The sequence below is a fragment of the Protopterus annectens genome, chromosome 6.part0, assembly GCF_019279795.1.
Source record: "Protopterus annectens isolate FY-2018-M chromosome 6.part0, PAN1.0, whole genome shotgun sequence".
Lineage (NCBI taxonomy): Eukaryota > Metazoa > Chordata > Ceratodontiformes > Protopteridae > Protopterus > Protopterus annectens.
In genome coordinates, this window is record NC_056737.1 from 618930931 (window position 1) to 618951925 (window position 20995).

A 20995-nucleotide genomic window follows, 5' to 3' on the forward strand; every position below is an offset into this window, starting at 1 on the left:
TTCTTCCTGTCTGTCCAAAATCTTCCTTACCAGATTGTCTTCTGCATTTCTGCATGTGTCCAGACCACCGTAATTTGTTCTCCTTGATCTTTTCCACAACTGGAGCTACTTTAGCTTCTGCTCTTATGTCCTCATTTCTTCGTCTGTCCCACACAGTGCATCCTACTACTATCTGTACACCTTACCTTTCAGCTTCTTTGGCATTCTTCTGCCATAGACTACACCTGGCATTTTATGCTAGTTGGCTGCAGCCCTTCTGATTCTAGCTTTGACCTCTTCATTCAGACTTCCCTTTTCCTCAACCACCCCTCCCAGATACCTGAAGCTGTTTACCTGTTCCACTATCTTACCTTCTACCTCAATTCTCAGCTTCTTCTGATTTCCCCAGTTTGCTGCCATTACCACTGTCTTATCTGTGCTTAGTTTCGTCCCATGTGCCTTCATTCTGCATTCCATTGCACTATACTTTGTTGGAGTTCTTGCTCAGAGTCTGCCTGTAATGCCACATTATCTGCATACAGCAATTTTGTTGATCTGTCCCCTCCTACCTGTCTGCTAATGTAGTCCATCACCAGTATGAACAGCGATGGGCTCAGAGCTGAACCCTGGTGTACACCCACCCCCAATGGGAACCCCTCTATGAGGCCGAACACTGTTCATACTTGAGTCATTGGGTCCTTGTACATAGCTTGCACTAATTCTACTAATGTTTCTGGGACTTCAAACCACCACAGCATTGCCCAGATCAGCTTTCTTGGGACCTTGTCATATGATTTCTCCAACTCTAAGAATGCCCAGTTAGATTCCTTCCTCATCTCTAGTTCATTCTCAACCATCTGTCTCACTGCAAACAACAGGTCAGTTGTGCTGCATCCTGATATGAATCCAAACTGCTCATCTCCCATCTTACATTCTACTACTCTGCATATCCAGTTATCTACTAGTCTGCATATACATTTATCAAACACCCTCTCTATAACTTTCATGCAATGTGACAGGAGTTTGATTCCTCTGTACTGCCCACAGCTGTGAATGTCCCTTTGTTCATGTACACTGGCAAGAGTATGCTTATTCTCCAGTCATCTGAGGTATGCCTCTCTCTCCACACTGCTATGAGTACCCTCAGGAGCCATATCTCCCCTATCTCATCCAACATCTTTATCATATCTGCTGTGACCTCATCTGTGCCTGCTGCTTTCCATGACTTCATTTTCCTTAGTGCTATTCTTAATTCTTCTAGGGTAGGTTCCTCCTCTTCTCTCATCGTAGGCTGTTTCTGGGTCAGTAGTGCTTCTGTGGAGTTTTCTTCATTCAGAAGCTGCTAGAAATACTCCTTCCATGTGCCTTTGATGTCCTGTGGACTGGTGAGCAGGTTGTTGTTGGTATCCCTTATGAAGGGTGTCTATCTTCTTTATCTTTGCGTCTTTGTCTTGCAACCTGATATAGTTTATTTTCACAAGTCGGTAGAGTGCCTCTGATGCCCTATTCCTTGCTACTGCAACCAGTATTCCTTCCTAGCCTGGTCGGTCTTTTCTATCTCCCACTTTTTCCTGCACTCCTTCTTTCTTCTGATGACTTCCTGGACTCCTACATTCCACCACTAGTGTTCCTTATGTACCTTACCTCCATACCTGACTCGGCCACATATCTGTTTTGTAGTCCTCACAATGCTGTTTTGAGGTGCTGCCATTCTTCTTCAGCTCCACCCATTTCCTCTTCTTCTTGGGGTGCTAGAGCCCTGAGTAATTCCTTGAACTGCTGTATTTTCTATCCAGTCAATTTCCAGGTCTTCAGCCTGGTCTCTGTTGACCTTAGAGCCTTCTCTGACTACTGCTTGCAGCTGATTGTGGCAATCAGTGGTTTATGCTGTGGGCTGTTCCACTGGGGGTGATTTTGCAAACACTGATTCTTCCCCAGTGCCTTTTCCGTATTAGGAGGATGTCTACTTGAGCTGCATGTTGGCCACTCTTGTATGTGATCATGTGACGGTCTTTCTTTCTGAACTATACGTTGGCTACTATCAAGCCATTTGTTAGAAGTCTAGAATGGCCTCTTTATTCCTGTTGCCCCACCCATGTGGACCCAGGCAGTCCTCATATCCTGTTCTGTCTGTCCTCATATGTGCATTCAAGTCACCTATTATCAAAAACAATTCATGTTGTCCTGCTTTATCTAGTAGGTTCTGCAACTGCTGCCTGAATGCACTCTTTTCCTCATTATCACAACCCTGCTGTGGGGCATATGCTGTCTATTCCAGAGCATGGGCAGTCTCTGGGTTATGAACATGTCCCTCCGGCATGTTCTCTTGATTGTGGTAATGAGGTTGAGGTCTCTGGAGTATGTGGTGTAGAGAAATTGGTATTTCTTTAGATGTAGCATTTCTAACAGAGCTGGGTCAGAATTACTTTCACAATGTTGTCTTATTTTTAAAGCCTACACATCTATACAAAAAATGTGTTAACAGATTAAGCCAATGGCATTAATCTAAACATTAACCTATGCAAAAGGAAGACTAAGAATCTCAACTCTACACATACTTTATAATCAGTGTACTTTTGTACCCCATCCCCCAGCCCAAGATTACAGCATACTGACTGAAACATGCTTTTGTACAGCCTTTCTTCTATTTTTACACTGTAATGCCCACATTTCTTGAAACTAAAAAAAGAAAAAGTACTTGTTAACTTTAGTGTCTTTCTCACACTCAATAATCACTGAAAATGCTTTACTATATAACGTGCAATTTATATTATGAAAATTTTCATACAAATACTGTTAAAAACAAAAATTATTTTCCTTACAGTTACTCAAACCAAGAGGACACATGAGGAGTCTAGGGCAGACGAGCAGAAATTGCTGGCAGGTGAGCTTTCACTGCAGAATATGGCAACCCAGCATGGACAGATCACACAAATAAGAGAGAACCTGGGGGGCACCTTCACTGATAGAGGATCTTGATGGTGAGAGAGGTACCAGACAGAAAATCTTTTCCATTTGGACATATATGATTTTCTGGTAGTGGGTTTCCTGACCTCCTGCAGACCCAAAGTACATCCTCAGAAAAGAGACACTTAAAAGGGATGAAGACCTTATCACTCACATTGTAATTTGAAGGGAGGATAGATGGAGATGGATAAGAAATCTCTTATTTTGTGAAAGAAGATCCATCAAGTGAGGTAACTTATGGTGACTGCCTCTGGCCAAGTAAGGAAGAATAGGGAACCAATCCTGTCTCGGACAAAAGAGAGTCACCAGCATTATTTTGGGATAGGTCCTGCCTGATGTTCTGCGGAACTCGTGGTAGTAGAGGAAGGGGAAGGAAAGCGGACAGAAACATCCCCTTCCAGTGAAAAGACAGGTCATCCACTTTCCAAGTCCGAGGATTTGGGACTCTGGAAAAAATAGAGGAATCTGTCTGTTCAGAGGGAAGGCAAAAAGATCTACCTGAGGAATACCCCACCAATGAATGATTTCCAGGAACACATCTCTGTGAAGCATCCATTTGTGAGCTTGTGCTCTGGACCTGCTCAGTCTGCCACAAGATTGTGCTCTTTGGGAATGTAAACTGCCTGAAGAGTAACTTGATAATGGATGGCTAGATCTTAAACCAGCTCAAAGAGCCTGCCACAAGATTGTGTTCTGAGGGAATGTAAACTGCCTGAAGAGTCACTTGATACTGGATGGCTTGATCTCAAACCTGAAGTGCTAGTCTACAAAAAAGATAGGAACTTATGCTCCCTTGCCTGTTGACATGACAGATCACTACGATATTTTCTGTGAAAATCTTGAGGGGCCTGGAAGGAAAGCGGGAATGAAAATCTTGCAGATCCAGGAATGCAGCCCTCATCTCTTATGTTGATAATGGTCTGACCTTTGATGGGGAGGCCAGAGATCTGGACCTTTATGGGGCTCCAAGAGACACCCCAACCCTTATCTGAGACATCCATAAAAAGCTCCTGAGTGGGAACAGGAGTTTAAAAGGGAAGCACTGGATTGAGAGAAAGTTGATGAATTGACCACTGAAGCTTGAGCTTCAGACAAGGAAGTAAAGAAAGAGGGTACTCCAGGTGTTGGCAATACTGAAGACACACCAATTTGAGGTACCACTAAAGTTTCCTCATATGAAGCCTGGCGAGGCGGAGCATGGGAATGGAGGAAGCCATAAATCACAGGACCAAGAGAAATTCCCTGGCTGTGAAAGAGGATGGAAGAAGAAAAGACTAGGAAAAGGCCATCAGAGACCGAGCCTTAGGGCCAGGAAGAGACGCAAGCATGGGAACTGTCTGAAGCTTGCTTCCGAGAAAAACATGATCCTTGGAAGGTGTCAGAGCTGATTTCTGGAAGTTTATGTTGAACCCCAGACTGCAAAAGACAAGTGGTAAGCTAGAGAACCTGTAGAAGAATGCTGGGAGAAGGAGCTTGAACAAGTAGATTGTCTAGATAGGGAAAATTTGTATATCTCAAAGCCTGCAAAAAGCAATGACAGGAACGAGGCATTAGGTGAATACCCCCTAGGGCAGTGGAGACGCCAAAGGGCAAAGCAAATAACTAAAAATGCAAAGAAGAAGAAACAGAGAAACATAAAAATGACCTCAAGACAGGATGAATGGGAATACAAAGGTATACATCTTTGTGATCCTGAAACACCAGAAAGGCCTGAGGAAGCAGAAGAGAAAATTTCTGAAGGGATAACATCTGAAAAGAAGGGATCCTGAAAAAGGTGTGGAGCAGGGAAATATCCAGAATTGGTTTTCATGTACTCTACTTTTGGGGAACCAAAAACATTCTGGAGTAAAACCCCCTCCCCACCTGGATGGAAGGAATTTGCTGAATGGTGCCATGATCCAAAAGACATTATAGAACCTCTGCAAAAAACCCAAAGAGATTTAGGAATGCCTGAAAAGGGAGGAAAGGACTTCCAAACCATGAAATATCCCTGACAAATAATGGACAGAACCCAAGAATCTGAGGTGACCTGATACCAACCTGGAAGAGACAGGGACAGGTGGAGAGACAAGGAGACCTGGTCAAGGGGAGGGGAAGGGCAAACGCCAAACGTCAAATAGAACCAGGCTTGTCCTGCAAAGAACATTTTTGGAAAGAAGGAGCATGAATAGACTTAGCAGGAGGAACACGCCTAGAACCCTTCTTACCCTTAAAAGGGGGCAAGTTTGCATACAAAAAAAAGCATGCTTGGAAGAATAGTTCTTCTGAAACTTGGGAATAGGGGAAACAAAAATATGTTTCAGCTCTTGCAAGGCCTTGCCCTCATTCTGAAGGGACTTGAATAACTCAGCAGTAGCAGCCCGAAAAAGACTTCTGTTACCCAGAGAACCATCCAAAAGTTTGGCTTTGATGTCATCAGGTAAAGCCTGAAGATGCACACTCAAGAATAATGCTTCATGACTGAACCAAAGGTAGCAGCCCTGGAAGTGGAATCAGCTGCATAACAGCTACATTTAATTGAATGTCTAGCTACTTGAGAAGTAGAGCCTAACATAGAAAAGGTAGAATCCTTCCCCTCAGAATCAGGGAGGTCTGAAACCACCTTAGAAACCTGGGAGAGGAAGGCTAAAACATACCTAATCATATGGGTCGGGTCTGGTAGTTAATGGCCCTAAAGGGTAATGTAGCAGCAGTGCAAACCTTCTTCACCAACCTTTCCACTGCCCTACCATCCTTAGCAGAAGGAAACAGCTTGGTATAGGGCAACAACTTGGAGGACTTGTAAGAAGAAACTGACACCACTGAAGGGTCAGCAGCACAGCATTTATAAAGGAATTTGCAATCCTCACGCACTCTGTAGAAAGTACAGTTGTGTACACTTACCATAAATGTAGATATTTGAGTGTATTCACTGTTGCAGTCATTACATTTGGGTTATCTGCCTGCAGATAGCCCTCAGCCAGCCTGAATATCAAAGTCTTGGGTCCTGCGTCAGATGCTCTCTCATCTTCCATGACGTCAGGTAGTCAGGGGTATAAAGCATGCAGCTGACGCCATTACATCAGTTTTTCTTGCCTCAGATGTCAGGTGCCCCCATAATGGGAAGCAATTATACATATATAAAGGTTATACCTCCAACAAAAAGCAAATACACCAGAACGGTGAAATACACTAAATAAGAAGAAAGGCATAGCCAAGAGAAGTCAGGGGGCTGGAGGGAGGATAACCAGGACTGCAACAGTGAATAGACTCGAACATCTACATTTATGGTAAGTGTACACAACTGTATTATGTTCTTCGTGTTTCACTGTTGCAGTCATTACATTTGGGTAGATTACCAAAGCTAAGTCAGGGAGGAGGAAGTTAGAGAGCACTAGGACCAGCTATTAAGCCCTGCAAGACTGCAGTGGCAAAACCAGCTTTGGATTTAGAAAACAAAGGCAAGTGGTAATGCTTGATGAAGGTATGTACAGAGCTCCAGGTAGCAGCTTCTAGGATGTCCCTGGTAGGGACACCTCTGAGAAAGGCTGTAGAGGTAGATGCAGCCCTGGTGGAATGTGATCTTATCCACTGAGGGGTAGGTTTTCCATGTTGCTTAAAGCAGAAAAGAATGCAATGGCCTATCCACTTAGAAATGGTTTGCTTTGAAATGGCCTTCCCCTCTACCCCTGCAGCAAAGGCAACTAGCAGCTGTTCAGTTTTTCTAAGAGGCTAAGTCCTGTCCAAATAAAATCTTGGTTATCTGTGCATGTCCAAAGAGTGCAGTATTCGTTCTCCTTTGTTCTGTGGATTAGGAAAAAAGGTAGGCAAATGAATGGACTGATTAAGGGCCACACTGGACACCACCTTGGGCATAAAGGAAGGATTGGTCCTGAGGGACACCCTGTCAGCATGGAAGATGATGAAGGGCTGAAGTTCAGACACTTTTCTTTCTGAAGTGATGGCTAGGAGGAAAGCAGTTTTCCAAGAAAGAAATTTCAACTCTGCAGTTACAGCTGGCACAAAGGGAGGTAGAGAGAGTTTTTCCAATACAAAGTTAAGATTCCAGGTTGGGGTAGGGGCTCTTCCTGGGTGGTCTTAAATTTTTGGCCCCTCTGAGGAATTGTTTCAGCAGGGGATGAGAGAAGAGGGGTGGCTCAGTATTATAAAGTATGTTTACCAACTTGTTCAGCAGAATGCATTAAATCCTGTAATTCTTTATGTTCAGCACAGTCAGGAATCAACATCATTTTCTGTTTAAGTAGTCCCATAATATGCTGCTGATACTTTGACATATGAAACTGGCAATTTAAGGCCCTAATGGCCAAAGTAGCAAACGTGTATACCTTATGACAAAAAAAGACGGACTAGCCGCAACCAATGAACAGAACTGGCAACAAAGCCCAAATGTAGAAATGGCACAAACGAGGCAAATGCAGTCTTAGCGCTTTCTTCCACTTTAATCAAATGTGAACTTCTTCAGAAACATGTGCCCTCCCCCAACACATGTCTTTTAAATCCCACAAACAGGATATGATGTCAACATATAGTTCACAATAATAAAATGTCTAAGTACACTTAAATACAACTATAATTGTATAGATTTGTATAAAAACTATATTAATTCAGAAAATTATCTTCTATAAACTTATAAAATTGAGAGACATGTTTGTAACAAGAGGATATAATCACAATTGGATAAAAAAACTGGAAAAGGAAGTAAAATCACTCAGACAAGGTGTAGCAAAACCTATATTATTAGCTACAGATATTTCTGTGGAAGCACCAAGAGTATTACATCAAAGGCATAAGAATGCCAATAAAAATGAGAATTGTGAGTTCCACACTGCATTTCCACTTCCTATAACTAATGAAGTTGAAGAAATTAGGAAAACTATAGAAACGAATTGGAGAATAATCTTAGGCAATCAAGAACTAGTCAAAAGTGTAGGGATGAAACCATTGTTCACATACAAAACAGTTACTAACATTAAGAAAATGTTAGAACATACTAACAACAGTTTTGTAGTGAAGTCTAGAGATCTTATTAAAAAGGGTACATTTGCATGCACCAATTGTTGACAATGTAGATTCTTGAGTAATAGTTCTTTTGTAACTTTAAAACACTCTAGAAAAACTTTCTGGGCAAGGAAATACTTTAACTGTAACAGTGAATTTGTGGTATATTTGGCTTGCTGTGCATCATGTGCATGTTACTATGTGGGTAAAACTGTCAGAGTTTTAAAGAGAAGGATTTACGAACATAACTTAGCGATCAAAAATAGGGACAAAAACAACGCACTGGCAAGGCATTCTTTAGTTTGTAGAGATTTCAAAAAGTTTGAGTTTCATGTCTTAGATCACATAGATAAAGTGACATTCATGGGGGACAGCAATAACAAATTAGAGCAAAAAGAGAGTATCTGGCAATTAATGTTAGGGGCGGATCAACATCCAGGGCTCAATGAAGTTATTAATATCAAATGTTTTTTGTTGTATAAATAACATTGTTTGGTATCATACAGTATTTATAAGACCATTCCAACATTATTGAGTTCATAACATTAGGAATGATTATTACTAACAAATTCAAATTCAATGTATGATTTCAGTACTTTGTTTTAATATTGATTATTTAATGTTAGTTTGATAGCAGATTTTTTATAGAAGATAATTTTCTGAATTAATATAGTTTTTATACAAATCTATACAATTATAGTTGTATTTAAGTGTACTTAGACATTTTATTATTGTGAACTATATGTTGACATCATATCCTGTTTGTGGGATTTAAAAGACATGTGTTGGGGGAGGGCACATGTTTCTGAAGAAGTTCACATTTGATTAAAGTGGAAGAAAGCGCTAAGACTGCATTTGCCTCGTTTGTGCCATTTCTACATTTGGGCTTTGTTGCCAGTTCTGTTCAAACGTGTATACCTTCTTACCCCATCTGTCCAAGGCCATGGAATCTCTAGCAGAGGGGGTAGGGTTTTTGGCAGTAGTAGCCTTAATGCCTTTAGGCCCCTGAGAAATGGTCTCTGGGTCCGCAGTAGGATTCTTGAAAAGAAACTTGTGAGAGTCAGGTACTCTGTAATACCTGTCAGGTTTCCTGGGGGGAGGAGGTAAAGTGTCTGGGGCCAGGCTAGATTCCAGGAAGCCATCATCTACAATGTCCAGGACAGAAGGCCTATGTTGAAGTAGGATTAAGAATTCCCTAAGCCTCTTTTTGGAGTCAGAGTAATCCTGGCTTTCCCAGCAGAAATGCTCCCTAAGAGTGAGCAAGGTTTCACCAAAAGAAACATCTTCTGGAGGGGAAGCAGAGGGTATGGAGTTCCTCTGCATCAGAATTCTCATAGGTAGATAAGGGAAAATCCAGGTAATCAGAAGAAACAGAAATTTCAGAATCCTGATCAAAAGAATCAGAAGGAGTCATCTCAAGAGTCTAAATCCTCATGTGAAGAATCCAGGTCGCAAAACCTCTTAACAGCATTGGAAGAACAGAGACCCCTTGAGGAGGCTGTAAGGCCATCAAAGCATTAAATAAACCCCGAGTGAAAATTCTGCTACTGATGTTGGGGAATCCTTAAGAACAGGGGAAATATGCTTTGTCTTCTGTTTCTTTTTCTGCTGGATATCCATTTGAACAATCCTCAGCGGTTCAGAACCCTAACATGACTCTATAATGGTGGTAGAGAGCTCTTTCCTCGCTTAGATCTGAGGAATCCCCTTTGGTTCCTTGGATATTATCACTGAGGCCCCCCTCAACCTCAGGTACAGAAGTTTGAAAAGCCTCACAGGACGTTTCAGAATTTGGATCCATGCTCGCTTCCAATAGGGTTGCTGAAGAGGAATCTGAAGCAAGTTCAAGATGGTCTTCAGGGCTTTCATTGGCTTCTAGAGAGACGTCTCGGACAGGATGCACAGCAGCTGGATCAGGCCTGAATTTTTGGCCATGTTCTTAGCAGACAGCTGGGCCTTGGGATGGGAGGATTCTGCCATATGACTACATAGGGTCTTAGGCACAAACGCCTAGCAGACAGAACTCTGCTTATGATCATGGGAAGCACCCAAAGACAATGGTTGTGATGGACTTTATGGGGAATCTGCTTCCCACACTGACATTTTCCCTTTCTGAATGGCATGAACACAATACCAAACAAGAATAAAAAGGAAGAGAAGGAACCCTAACATGGTACTTATCTAAAACCATGGCTTGGTAACCAACATGGCAGAAGGGTGTTCAAATCAACAGAAGATAATGAATAACCAGCTTCACCGGGAAATGTTTTAGCAGCTGAAGCTTGATGTTACCACCTTTCCCAGTTTGAATGACAATATTTCTATTAGTAGTGAATTAAAAAGGAGAACTAGTAGATTATGATGCATTTGGCTAACTTTTTATTTTACTTGTTGGCTCAGGCATAAAATGTGCATTTATTTGACTTTTATGGTATTTATTTTGATTTACTGGTTTGCAGTGATGTCTGCAGAACTTGGTTGATTCCAAGAGGTATGTCTACCTTGTTGCATGTTCTTAAATGGCCTTGTGTGTGTTGCATTCACAGTTCTGATGATGTCTCTGTAGTAAAGACGAAAGCACTATACTGTGGATGTTTTTAACTTTATTTTTAACATTAAACAAATCCTGTGACGTGTATTGAGGCTTGTGGCTGACTTCCTGGATGTTTTGCTTTTCTTAGTCTTTGTTTCTTCCTGTACAAGAATTCCACTCTTGTTTCTTTGTTTTCATCTTTCCTGATATGTAATAGCCTTTAATTTAAGGTCAACTACTATATATATCAATGAAGAAGGGAAGTGAGGATCACTTTATTATAAATCCTACAGCCAGGCCTTCCAAGATATTACCTTTGAATGGGTACGGTAGATGTAGAGTGAATATATAAAATTGTGGGGCAGAAGGCCCAAGGAATGCATATTTTATTTATTTATTTATTGCATTTGTTTACCGGGAAAGTCCACTGGCCCTAAAAGAGCCCATTTTCACTGGAAGCTCAGGGAGAAAAGCTCCGACAAGAACACAGAGAAAGAAAATATTAAACATTAATTGGTAAAAAAGTAGATACAGTGTTACACATAGTGATTACAGTAATATATACAGAATATATACATAAAAGCAGGAATTTTTTTGGTTGCCAGATGAATTCAAAGAGGTATAAACAGAGACATATTACTCAGCATTATTGTACAGTATCAGAAGTGAAGAAAAATAATAATTATGGAGAAAATATCATCAGTCAGCAGTAGCAAAAAGCAAAAGAGTTTAATTTCCATATAAGGATCAGGAGGAGCTTAGATTATAGAGCAGGTATATGGGGATCACCCTATAGTTAGAAAGTGTGATGCATGAATGGTTACGGAGAAAGATGGGTAAAAGAGCCTAGAATAGGAAAATGTGCTGCTCAGACTTGCTCTACCCAGTAAACAAACTAAACTACAATAAAATAGCCAAGAGAGAGTTATGTGGTGTTGAGTGAAAACTTTCATCGGAGGGAGTGGGGACGACTGGCTCATTTATATGCAAAACAAAGCAAGTCTAGGAAAAAAATAGTCTACCTGTGGAAAAAAATGGATAAGGATCAAAACAAGTATGGCAAGCTTTATATACAAAGACAGTCAGGCAACAAAAGTGGTAGCTCTAACACTACAACTTGAGGGGAGGTGCAGATAAAAAAATTAACCCTGAGAGAGAGCAGCAACAAATATGGGACATGCTAAGGATAGTGAACCACTGGCCCAAGCAAAAATCAACAGACAAAATTGCTATATAGAAAAAGGAAGGACAGTCAGTGCTGGAGATGTCAGTAGTTAGACAATTTGCATATTTTCTGGGAATGTTGGGTAATCTGCAGATATTGGTCACAGTCAGTACAAATAATGAACAGTGCATTTGATATTAACCTTGGAAGGGATGGGAAATCTAGATATTTAGGCTTATACTCAAGGGAAAAGAGAAAATGATGGAGGCCCCAAAAAAGGCAAATGCTGGCATGTGCAGAGCAAGTTTTTTTGTGTCAAGTAGTGACAGTCTAGAAAAATGGAAGTATTAAGAAGCTTCCTGCATCACAATCTGGGATATAGGCTATTTAAAAAGGTACACTTAAATGGATACATACCCCACACTGCTACTATGAAATCATCTTATTTGTGCACCAACACTGTACAAGTCTGTGAAGACATGTCTGATGGGGTATTATGCTACTGAATGGATGGCTGTACAAAGCTATGTAAAGGGAAAGTCCCAGAGATGTTTTGTTTTGATTCTGGTCTTTGTTGACATTTTCAGTCTGTCTTTCTGAGCATGTCCAACATTTGGCTGCAGAGGTTGGGGGAAGGGTGCTTACAAGAAGTTTCAATGGTCTAAGTCAAATTCCATCTCAAATTGCAGTTGTACTCACAACAGCTCTCACCGAGTCATACATTAGTTTCACCTGTGCTTTTCATCCTCAGGAAAAAAGTACCTTTCAGGAATTTTGTGCCCTCACTTGCTGCTCCCCTTGCAGGAAAATATTTGAACAATGCAGTGCTAAATCATTAGTAAACAGTGTTTTCTATTAATTTAATTTCATATTTTATTTTGTGCAGATTTCTGAATGATAACCAAGCGGTATGATGTTATGCATGACTGCCACTTGCTCTGTAGACAGCTTCAGAATGATGGTATAGGAATGATGCAAACAAATTATCATATTTTAAAAATTCCTCTACAGAGTACTTTGTCAGAAATGTTGGGAGAACAAATAATTGCAACTAAGGAAATGATCCTTTTGAGTTGGAATACAACATCTGAACTGCCTAGAAAGAATAAGGCCTTGCTATGTTTAATACTACTGGCTGCCAAAATAGCAATGACTAGAAAATAGAAATCAAAATCTAAATAACCATAACTGAAGTACTGAATATTATAAAGGGGATAAAAAAATGGATGTGGGATTTTCAGGAAAAAGGGAAGGAGCCAATTACAAAGAAATAAATGGAATTTGTGTGAACAATACATACAGAATGATGTTCAAGAGGAGGAGTAAAATTTAAGGGAATGTAGGACTTGAGCAATTTATGTAATGCTGGAGTGAATGATAAATGCTTAAAAGGAAAATATATGTATAATGCATGAAGTTAATGAAAAGTGTTTAAAGTGTTTTTTTCCTCTATAATTGTATGTGTACCTATACCACTGTAAAGCAATATATGTAAATATTTAATACCCATAAAGATGACCCACGGTGGTGGTGCTGCGGTAGCGTTGTCATCTCAAAGTAAGATGCTGTCCGGTTCGATTTTCAACTAGAGCGTCTTCTGTGTGGAGACATGCGTGAATGGGCGCACCTTCGTTGAAGGTTGTGCGTCAGAGCTGGTAACTCGCCACGTAAAATCAACTACCAATCATTAGCGGACCGGAGTTCCGCTGTGGCGACCCCTAACCGGGAAAAGCCAAAAGACACAACAACATTTAATACCCAGAAAGATAACAGTATTTCTTGTGTGATGAAGAGTGTTACCTAACCCCTCTTTTGAAAAAGGGGATCTTAATTAATAGTACCTGTAAAAAGACCTCCTTAGAAGTAATACTAAGTAAACTATATCATCATTATCAGTGTCAAAACCTAAGCGGGAAAAGGAGTGGAAGTGGTCTGAAAAGATCAGATCTTCTTCTACTAGGAAGGCTTCTTTTCCCTTTCTTCCTTCTACCTTTGAGGTACATGGAATGAAAGCCAAATCAAGGTAAAAATTACCTTTTGTAGCACCACAAAGGTACATATGACATGGCACAGGCTGTACGGGCAACAGAAATGAAATACAGACAGACACTTCATGGTAGCCAAACAATGTGCTCTTGGGGGGGTGGGAGAAAACCAGAGTACTAAAAGAAAACGCAAGAAGACGCAGTGGAATCATGCAAACTCCACAGAGATAATGACTGGAGATCTGACAAAGTGACCTTAACCAAGGAGCCACTGTGCAGCCTAACACTTGATTGTAATTTCTTTTTCCAGACACCTTATTAACTATCCAGTAAATTAAAACTAGCAGCCAAATGTACAGCAGAATATAAAACATACTACAGAAAGTCAAAAAAGCCTCAAAACACATGACAAAACTCCAACGAAAGCAGATAACTACTTACTTCAGCAGTTAGAAGAAATTAAAATAAAGCAGGTTATGCTCTCCTCACATCTAGCTTTTCTACTGATGGACATGGTTTGGGAGGGAAACTACCACCCCCAGAGAGATGTCCAAACACCCAAGTCTAGCCAGAAGAGCGGCATTTGAATGTGGCTCTATCTTATTCATTTATGAATAAACTGTAGGTCACTTTAAGGACTGCCCTTGCACACTTGTCAGTGTTACGAGATGTGCTGATGAGGTGCTCTTCAAATAACTTCGACAATAAAATACAAGAGAAACTGTACTTTCTGTTGGGTGTATAATATTTCCACTATTTCTAATCATTGACAACACCTAAAATAGCAAAATAAAGGGAAAAAGAAGCAAGTTTGTTGGAAAATACAAACAAAACATTTCTAATATGTGAAACATTCCTGTTAAACATCTAAATGTAAGATTATAACTTGGTTAAGCCCCAATGTCTATGTCATTTTTATTTTTGAAAAAACACAAGCTAGCTTACCTTTGACATTTGAAATGAATTCCTCTAACCTAGTAAGTAAACAAGGGTCTCTCTCAAAGTCATAGAAATGATGTTCTACCCAATGACGAAATACATTTAGAACCCTAGGGAAAAAAATACTTCATTTTAGAAAGCAGTAACAAGCTGCTATTCAGAATAAAAGCCAAAGGGCAAAGGTGACTATCAGCAAAACTCTCAGTGAAAGCCCATCTAAACTGTTTATTTTCAGCACTGTTCTGAATTATTACATTTTTGTTAGTTGACAGCAACATGCACTGCATAAATCCTGTTGCATACCTGAGCTGTACAGGCTGAACATACTCCTTACGAAATCTCTTCAGGTCAGTGGTAAATGGGTCATCTCCCTTTTCTTTTGCAAGTTTATCAGCCTCTGAAGGCTCAGGATCAGGGATCTCAAACCTTAATACCCAATTGAAAAAAAGAATGAAAAAGAAAATATGCTGAAATTCCTGTAGTGCTTTCAAGCTGTTACATTACCATGAATTCCTGTAAAACTAGAACATAACATGTATTCTACTTATGTGGTTTGAAACTGTATAATGTATTTCTGATTAAGTTTACAGGACATGCTACACGCAACACTAGCAATATTAATTAAGCTATTTATATTTACTACTATCATTTAAATACTTAATTCATTCACACATATACATGCAGCCAAATATTATGGACTACAGTGTAGTTAGCATAATATATACACTACAGCTCATTCACACCTGCAGAACATTTTGAGATATTTCCATTTGGCATCCATAGCTCCCAAAGGTTTCATAACATTTTTGGAGCTAGATCCGTTAACCAATTGACTTAGTAGTTAAAAGTGCAACATTTGTGAAGGGAAATGACAAAACCACCAAACTGGAACCAAAAATAAAGCAAATAATGTATTCCTTTCGTTTTTTTACTCTTTCTGAACAAGTTCTAAGAGTAAAAGAATGAAACGCTAAATTACTTGCTTTATTTTTGGCTCAATTTTGGTGTTTTTGCAGGTTTTTTTTTTGTTGTTTGTTGTACACCATCCCTCCTTTCAAAAATTTGTGAAAGGGCAGGATGAGACAAACAAAATAACAATAAGACTGTATAATGATGTACTGCAGTAACTTATTAAGCTTTGTTTGTCACTTGTCATACACAATTTCATATTTACATTCATATTTCCATAAACTGGTGAGCTGCATTTTACCAAGGGGCTTAATGTGAAACATCATAACAGAAATAAAAAATAAAATAGTAATGTTCACATAAACTTAGTGACACTGGAGATTCTGCAAGTTTGTCAGTCATTATAAAGATATACAATACTTCCAAATTGTCATTAATATTCATAAAAACAAACAATTTACATGGTGAAACAGATGATGCTGAAGAAAGCCATCACTGATTGTTACTCTATGTTTGAAAGTTTTAGTGCAGCTGTGAGCATTATTCTCATTTATGCAAATAGGTATTTATTTTCCTATTTTCAAAGATGTCAAAAGGAAAGGGACTACAAGCTATTATATGAAAGCTCAAGTCTGGTTGAAAAAAATGCTGCTGGTAGAGTACATGCTTAAGCTTTATGGTTACCAAGTTATAGGGACTCATAGTTGCAAATTTAGAGAAAAATATAAGCCTGTGTTTTTTGTAATATGTTACTGTATTGGTGTAAAGGCTTTGAATGCTTTCATTTTTATTTACTGAACACTGCTGTCTGCACTTTGTTTAATAGCACTTACTAGCCACAAAAAAAATTGATTTGTCAGAAAATACTCCAGAATCTTAAGGATGCCTGTAGACTGCTAGAGGTGTAATAATATTTTGTGGATGAGATAGCATGTCAGTGTAGAGTACAGTAGTGCTGTCATACTGCAAAATTGGAAATCTGGGTTCAAACCCAATCATCCAGTACTGGGGATCCATGCAATTTGGAGTAGATCAATGTCCTAAGCTATTAGGCCTATAATGCCACCACTCACAGTTTCAATGAACCTATGTGTTGACAGTTACTAATACTAAATGTTACTAAATTTAATAAAATTACACAGCTGAGCACTATAATACATGAAATGTCATGCACTGAAAAAATGTTCTGTGGAAGTACCAATGTATTTATCAATAAAGATGAAGAAAATGTATCCTAATAATGGATTTTTACTGGTTTGTCACCTGACTGTCTATAAATATTTCTGTGTTTGTATGCACATGAAAGGTTTGTGGGGAAAAAGCCTAATTCATAGCACTATTCATAAAACATGTGTGCCATTTAACAGGCCCAGCCCTATGTGATTTATATATCATGGTACGCAATTCAGTAATGCACTGTATGTAGTCTTACCCTACTGTGTAGCTGCAGTACTCAATGTATGTAGACAACCCCCCCCCCCCCAAACTGATCTTATGTGCTTCATACACATCGGAAAACTATGGCATTCCAGCTGCAGATGATATAACGATGCTGCACTTGTCAGCACAATGATCTCCCTCCCTGTTAATATGTTGCTCAAATTCATCTTAAACCATGCCTCAGAATTCGCCCGGCAAGAATAACCAATTTTACAGCGTCTCCAACTCTACTCTGATGAAGGACATACTGTGAATCAGGTAAGGGAGGACTTCTTCCAATTTACTTTGACCCCAGTAGTACACATACAAACAAACAAAGTCAAAATAAAGGGGCAAACAGGTGGCTGAAATGATGCACATTCAACAAGAACTTCAGTGGTTTGCTCTAATAGTCACATTGGACACAGCTCCAACTATTGGTAACTTTCATTTAGTACACAGTTATGTAATCACCAGTATATAGCTATTTATGACTTCTTTTTCTTCTTTCGGCTTTTCCCTGTTAGGGGTCGCCACAGCGGATCACCTGTCTGCTCATGATTGGCAGTGGAGTTTTACAGAAGACACACACTCACACCTAGGGCCAATTTAGAGGGTCCAATCCACCTACAGGATGTGGATGTGGGAGGAAACATAATTATTTATGACTATCTGCTAAATCTCTTAGAAATCTGCAATCGGTATAAATAATTTTACACACCAATTTAAAAAAAAATGTGTATGATGACCTTTTTTGTCTGTGCTTTCTGTTTTACCTACTCTATTTTGTTTTCTGTTTTAAGAAATCTGCTTGGCCTGATGTTTTTATTCTAGGTGAGAGGCAGAATCTTAATTTATCTAGGCTACACATTTCACATGTTTTTTAATTGGTTAATTGCCTCTTGAGTGATACTTAAATACACAGTGAATTTCTTGGCTCTTTGTCTTTTGCTAAAAATGTTTCAAGTCTGCATAAACTAAACCACTGCTGGTGATTCCCTGCTAGTGTTTCCCATTCACACTCCCCTTGGCTGATGAGCTTTTTAAACATGGTGATTTTAAACTGCCCACCCCTATGGTAAATTGAGCTTAATAAGCTCCTCCCTTTCTACACTGCTGTTGATAATACTGATTTTTTTTGCCTTTCCTTGTGCTTGTACTGAAAAAGTACATTTTGCCTCTTATTGTCTGTTCTACTGATTTACTTGATCTGAGTTTATTTTCTTGCTAGCTGTTGGATAACTTCCTATGACCCTATAACTGGATGGGGAACAGAAAAAAAACCTCTGGGATTCCACCTGTGTCCTTGCTGTACAGTGGCATCAGAAGCTTATTGTTGGAACATGGACTAAATTCTTGGCTAGGCTTCTAATGGCCTCAGGACCAACAGCCTAGTAACCTCCTATGATCCTATAAAGTAATGTATTCTTACACTCTAGCAAGCACTTGTTTTTACATCAAGAGGTCTGTAGACATTCCATCTAGTGCACTGGGAAGTAGCCTGGTCTGTTTAGGTTGGGGAAGCACTTGAGATTTCTTTGTCAAGAAAATAAGTATATGTTGTGCCTCCACTGTACTTTTTAATTGTATTGTATCTGATAACTGAATTTTTTCTACTTTTTACTGTTGTGACTGCATATATTCTGTATTTGTTTTCAAGTGTATTTTCAGCCTGGATAGCATTGTCTAGCTTGAGACCTACTGAATCTAGCCTGTTTTTGTTGCACTCAAGCACTAAACCAGTCATTTTACATTAAGAAAGGCTCCCCTGCACCCTTTTGGCAAAAGAGTGTGAATCCAGCCTTATCTGACCTAGGAATTGCTGGAGGAAGGTTCATTGTGTACTTTCCTACTGGTAGAGTAGTTAAAACTGTTTAAGTCTGCCTATATTTAAGTTTCATGTTTGCTCGTCACTGTGCATCACATAATGTGGGTTACTGATGCCCTGTATAGACGCAAACTCCTTGAAACACAATTTTTCCATAGGCAACTGTCAGTGGAACCCTCATAAGCTTCTCTGCTACACAAAGGCAACTTAGTTGTGCACTGTGCAGCGTTGCCACATCTATCATCCACAACCCTCAATATAACAACCCTTGATAGTCCTAGTGCAGAAATTGGTCATCTAGGTTACTCCTTTCCCTAACAGCTCATATGGTAAAAAGCCGCTATAATGGATAGAGTTTCCCCATCATTTCTCCATCCAGCCTGACTGAAATGGAAATACTGAGCCAATGTAGTAATTGCTTCATGTATACTGACAACGATTCACTCCTACAGCAAATAAATGCCCTATGTGAGATGTTAAGTCCACTAAGAAATTACAGGTTGTCAGGACACACTCTTCACCTCTCACACAAACTAAAGACACAACACATAGACCCACATACGTATAGGTACTCACTAGAAGTCTACCATAAGTTCAGAGACCTCCCAAAAGTAAACAAAATGCTCACACTGTTACACAAACAGAAACCACTACACATAATACCACCCACATATGTACAGGTACTCACTAGAAGTCTACCATAAGTTCAGAGACCTCCCAAAAGTAAACAAAATGCTCACACTGTTACACAAACAGAAATCACTACACATAATACCACGTACAAATGTGTCTCAACAAATAAGCCCGTAAGGCAAAAATCTCTAAAAGAAATGCCCTGGTCATAGGTGACTCCAGAGTGAAGCACACATATCTTCCCCTCACCAGGCTGGTTAAAGAGAAGGTAACAGTCAGCTACCTGTCAGGTGCCAGGATCCATCATATCATGCATGCACTCAAGCCACTCAACAAGTACAGTTATGACTTGGTCATAGTTCATGGTGGGGTGAATGACTTGAGACGTACCTCCCAGGATGATAAGAAGAGAGACCTAACTGACCTCTCAGAAGACTGTGTGTCCCAGGCAAATATGACCCTAGCCCTAAGCAGCATTCTACCTTCTCCCAGGATGATGCCACAGTATAAACAAAAACGATAGACTTCAACAACTGGCTTAGCATCTGGGGTCAGTCCTGGGGGATTCAGTATCTGTCAGCCTGTGATGACATGGTCAACAGGTCACGCTGCTTTGCCAAAGATGGTCCGCACCTTTCTCCTCTAGGCTTTCGGACACTGGCAAAGGCGTTTGCCTCCCCCACGGTGTGTTTTTTAGGCAATGTCAAAACAAGAAAATTTCCGATGTAACAAACCCACCCACGGTAAACTCAAGGTTCTGCTGCTTAATTCTAGAAGTCTAAACATGAAGCTGCACTCCCTGGAAGCACTCCTCACCTTGGAAGATGCTAACGTCTGTGCAGTTACTGAGACATGGTTCAAGATCACAGACAGCTCCCCAGTCGTACAAGGCTACAATGCCTTCCACATGTTAAGACCTCAAAATAAGTGTGAAAGAAGCAAAGGTGGATGGGTATGCATCTTCATTAAAGCCAAGTATACCTCAAGACTGGTCAAACAACCTGACTCTCTCAAATTACTCCATGTCCAATTAACTCTAGGCAAAATACCCTACTAGATCATTGTTAGCTATAGGTCCCCCACCATGAACCAAGAAAAGCACACCACCTACCTGGACTTACAGGACTCAGTCTCCATACAACCCATCACCTTAGTTATGGGTAATTTCAACTATCCTTCCATCAATTGGGTAACATGTATGAGTGCAAACATGCTCGCCCAGATCTTCCCGGATTTTGTTAATTCATTTTGTCTGGAACAGATAGTCTACACCTTCACAAGGGGCTCAAATGTTTTAGACAAAGTACTCACCAACAAGTGCAGTCACTGCACTCTCCCTGTGTGATGCCTTCCCTGGTAAGATTGGACCACAAAACTGTCTCATTTGAAGTAACTATTGGATCTGACACTTTCACAGGGGGAAAAAAACTGAAGAACTTTTCCAAAGGTAACTGCAGACTACTAAGCAATGGTATAAAAAGTGTTACACTCCCATACTGACAGACAACAAAGACTCCTATGAATATGCCCTGTACAAACACTTAAGAAGCTGTATAGACACGAGGCTGTTCCTGACCAGATCAAAATCAGGTACTCACAAAAAAAAAGCCACCCTGCTGAACCTCAAGTATAAAGAGGTT

General features: G+C 40.0%; 1 protein-coding gene across 1 annotated transcript in view; it reads right to left on the reverse strand.

Annotated features, from left to right (window-relative positions):
* Positions 1-20995, reverse strand: part of SOS2 (SOS Ras/Rho guanine nucleotide exchange factor 2) — a 2018564-nt gene that overhangs the window by 757360 nt on the left and 1240209 nt on the right. The window contains exons 12-13 of the mRNA XM_044074288.1: positions 14870-14992; positions 14573-14676 (exon numbers count right to left, since the gene is read on the reverse strand). Of these exons, the coding sequence (XP_043930223.1) occupies positions 14573-14676; positions 14870-14992 (227 nt within the window). The remainder of the gene's footprint in view (positions 1-14572; positions 14677-14869; positions 14993-20995) is intronic.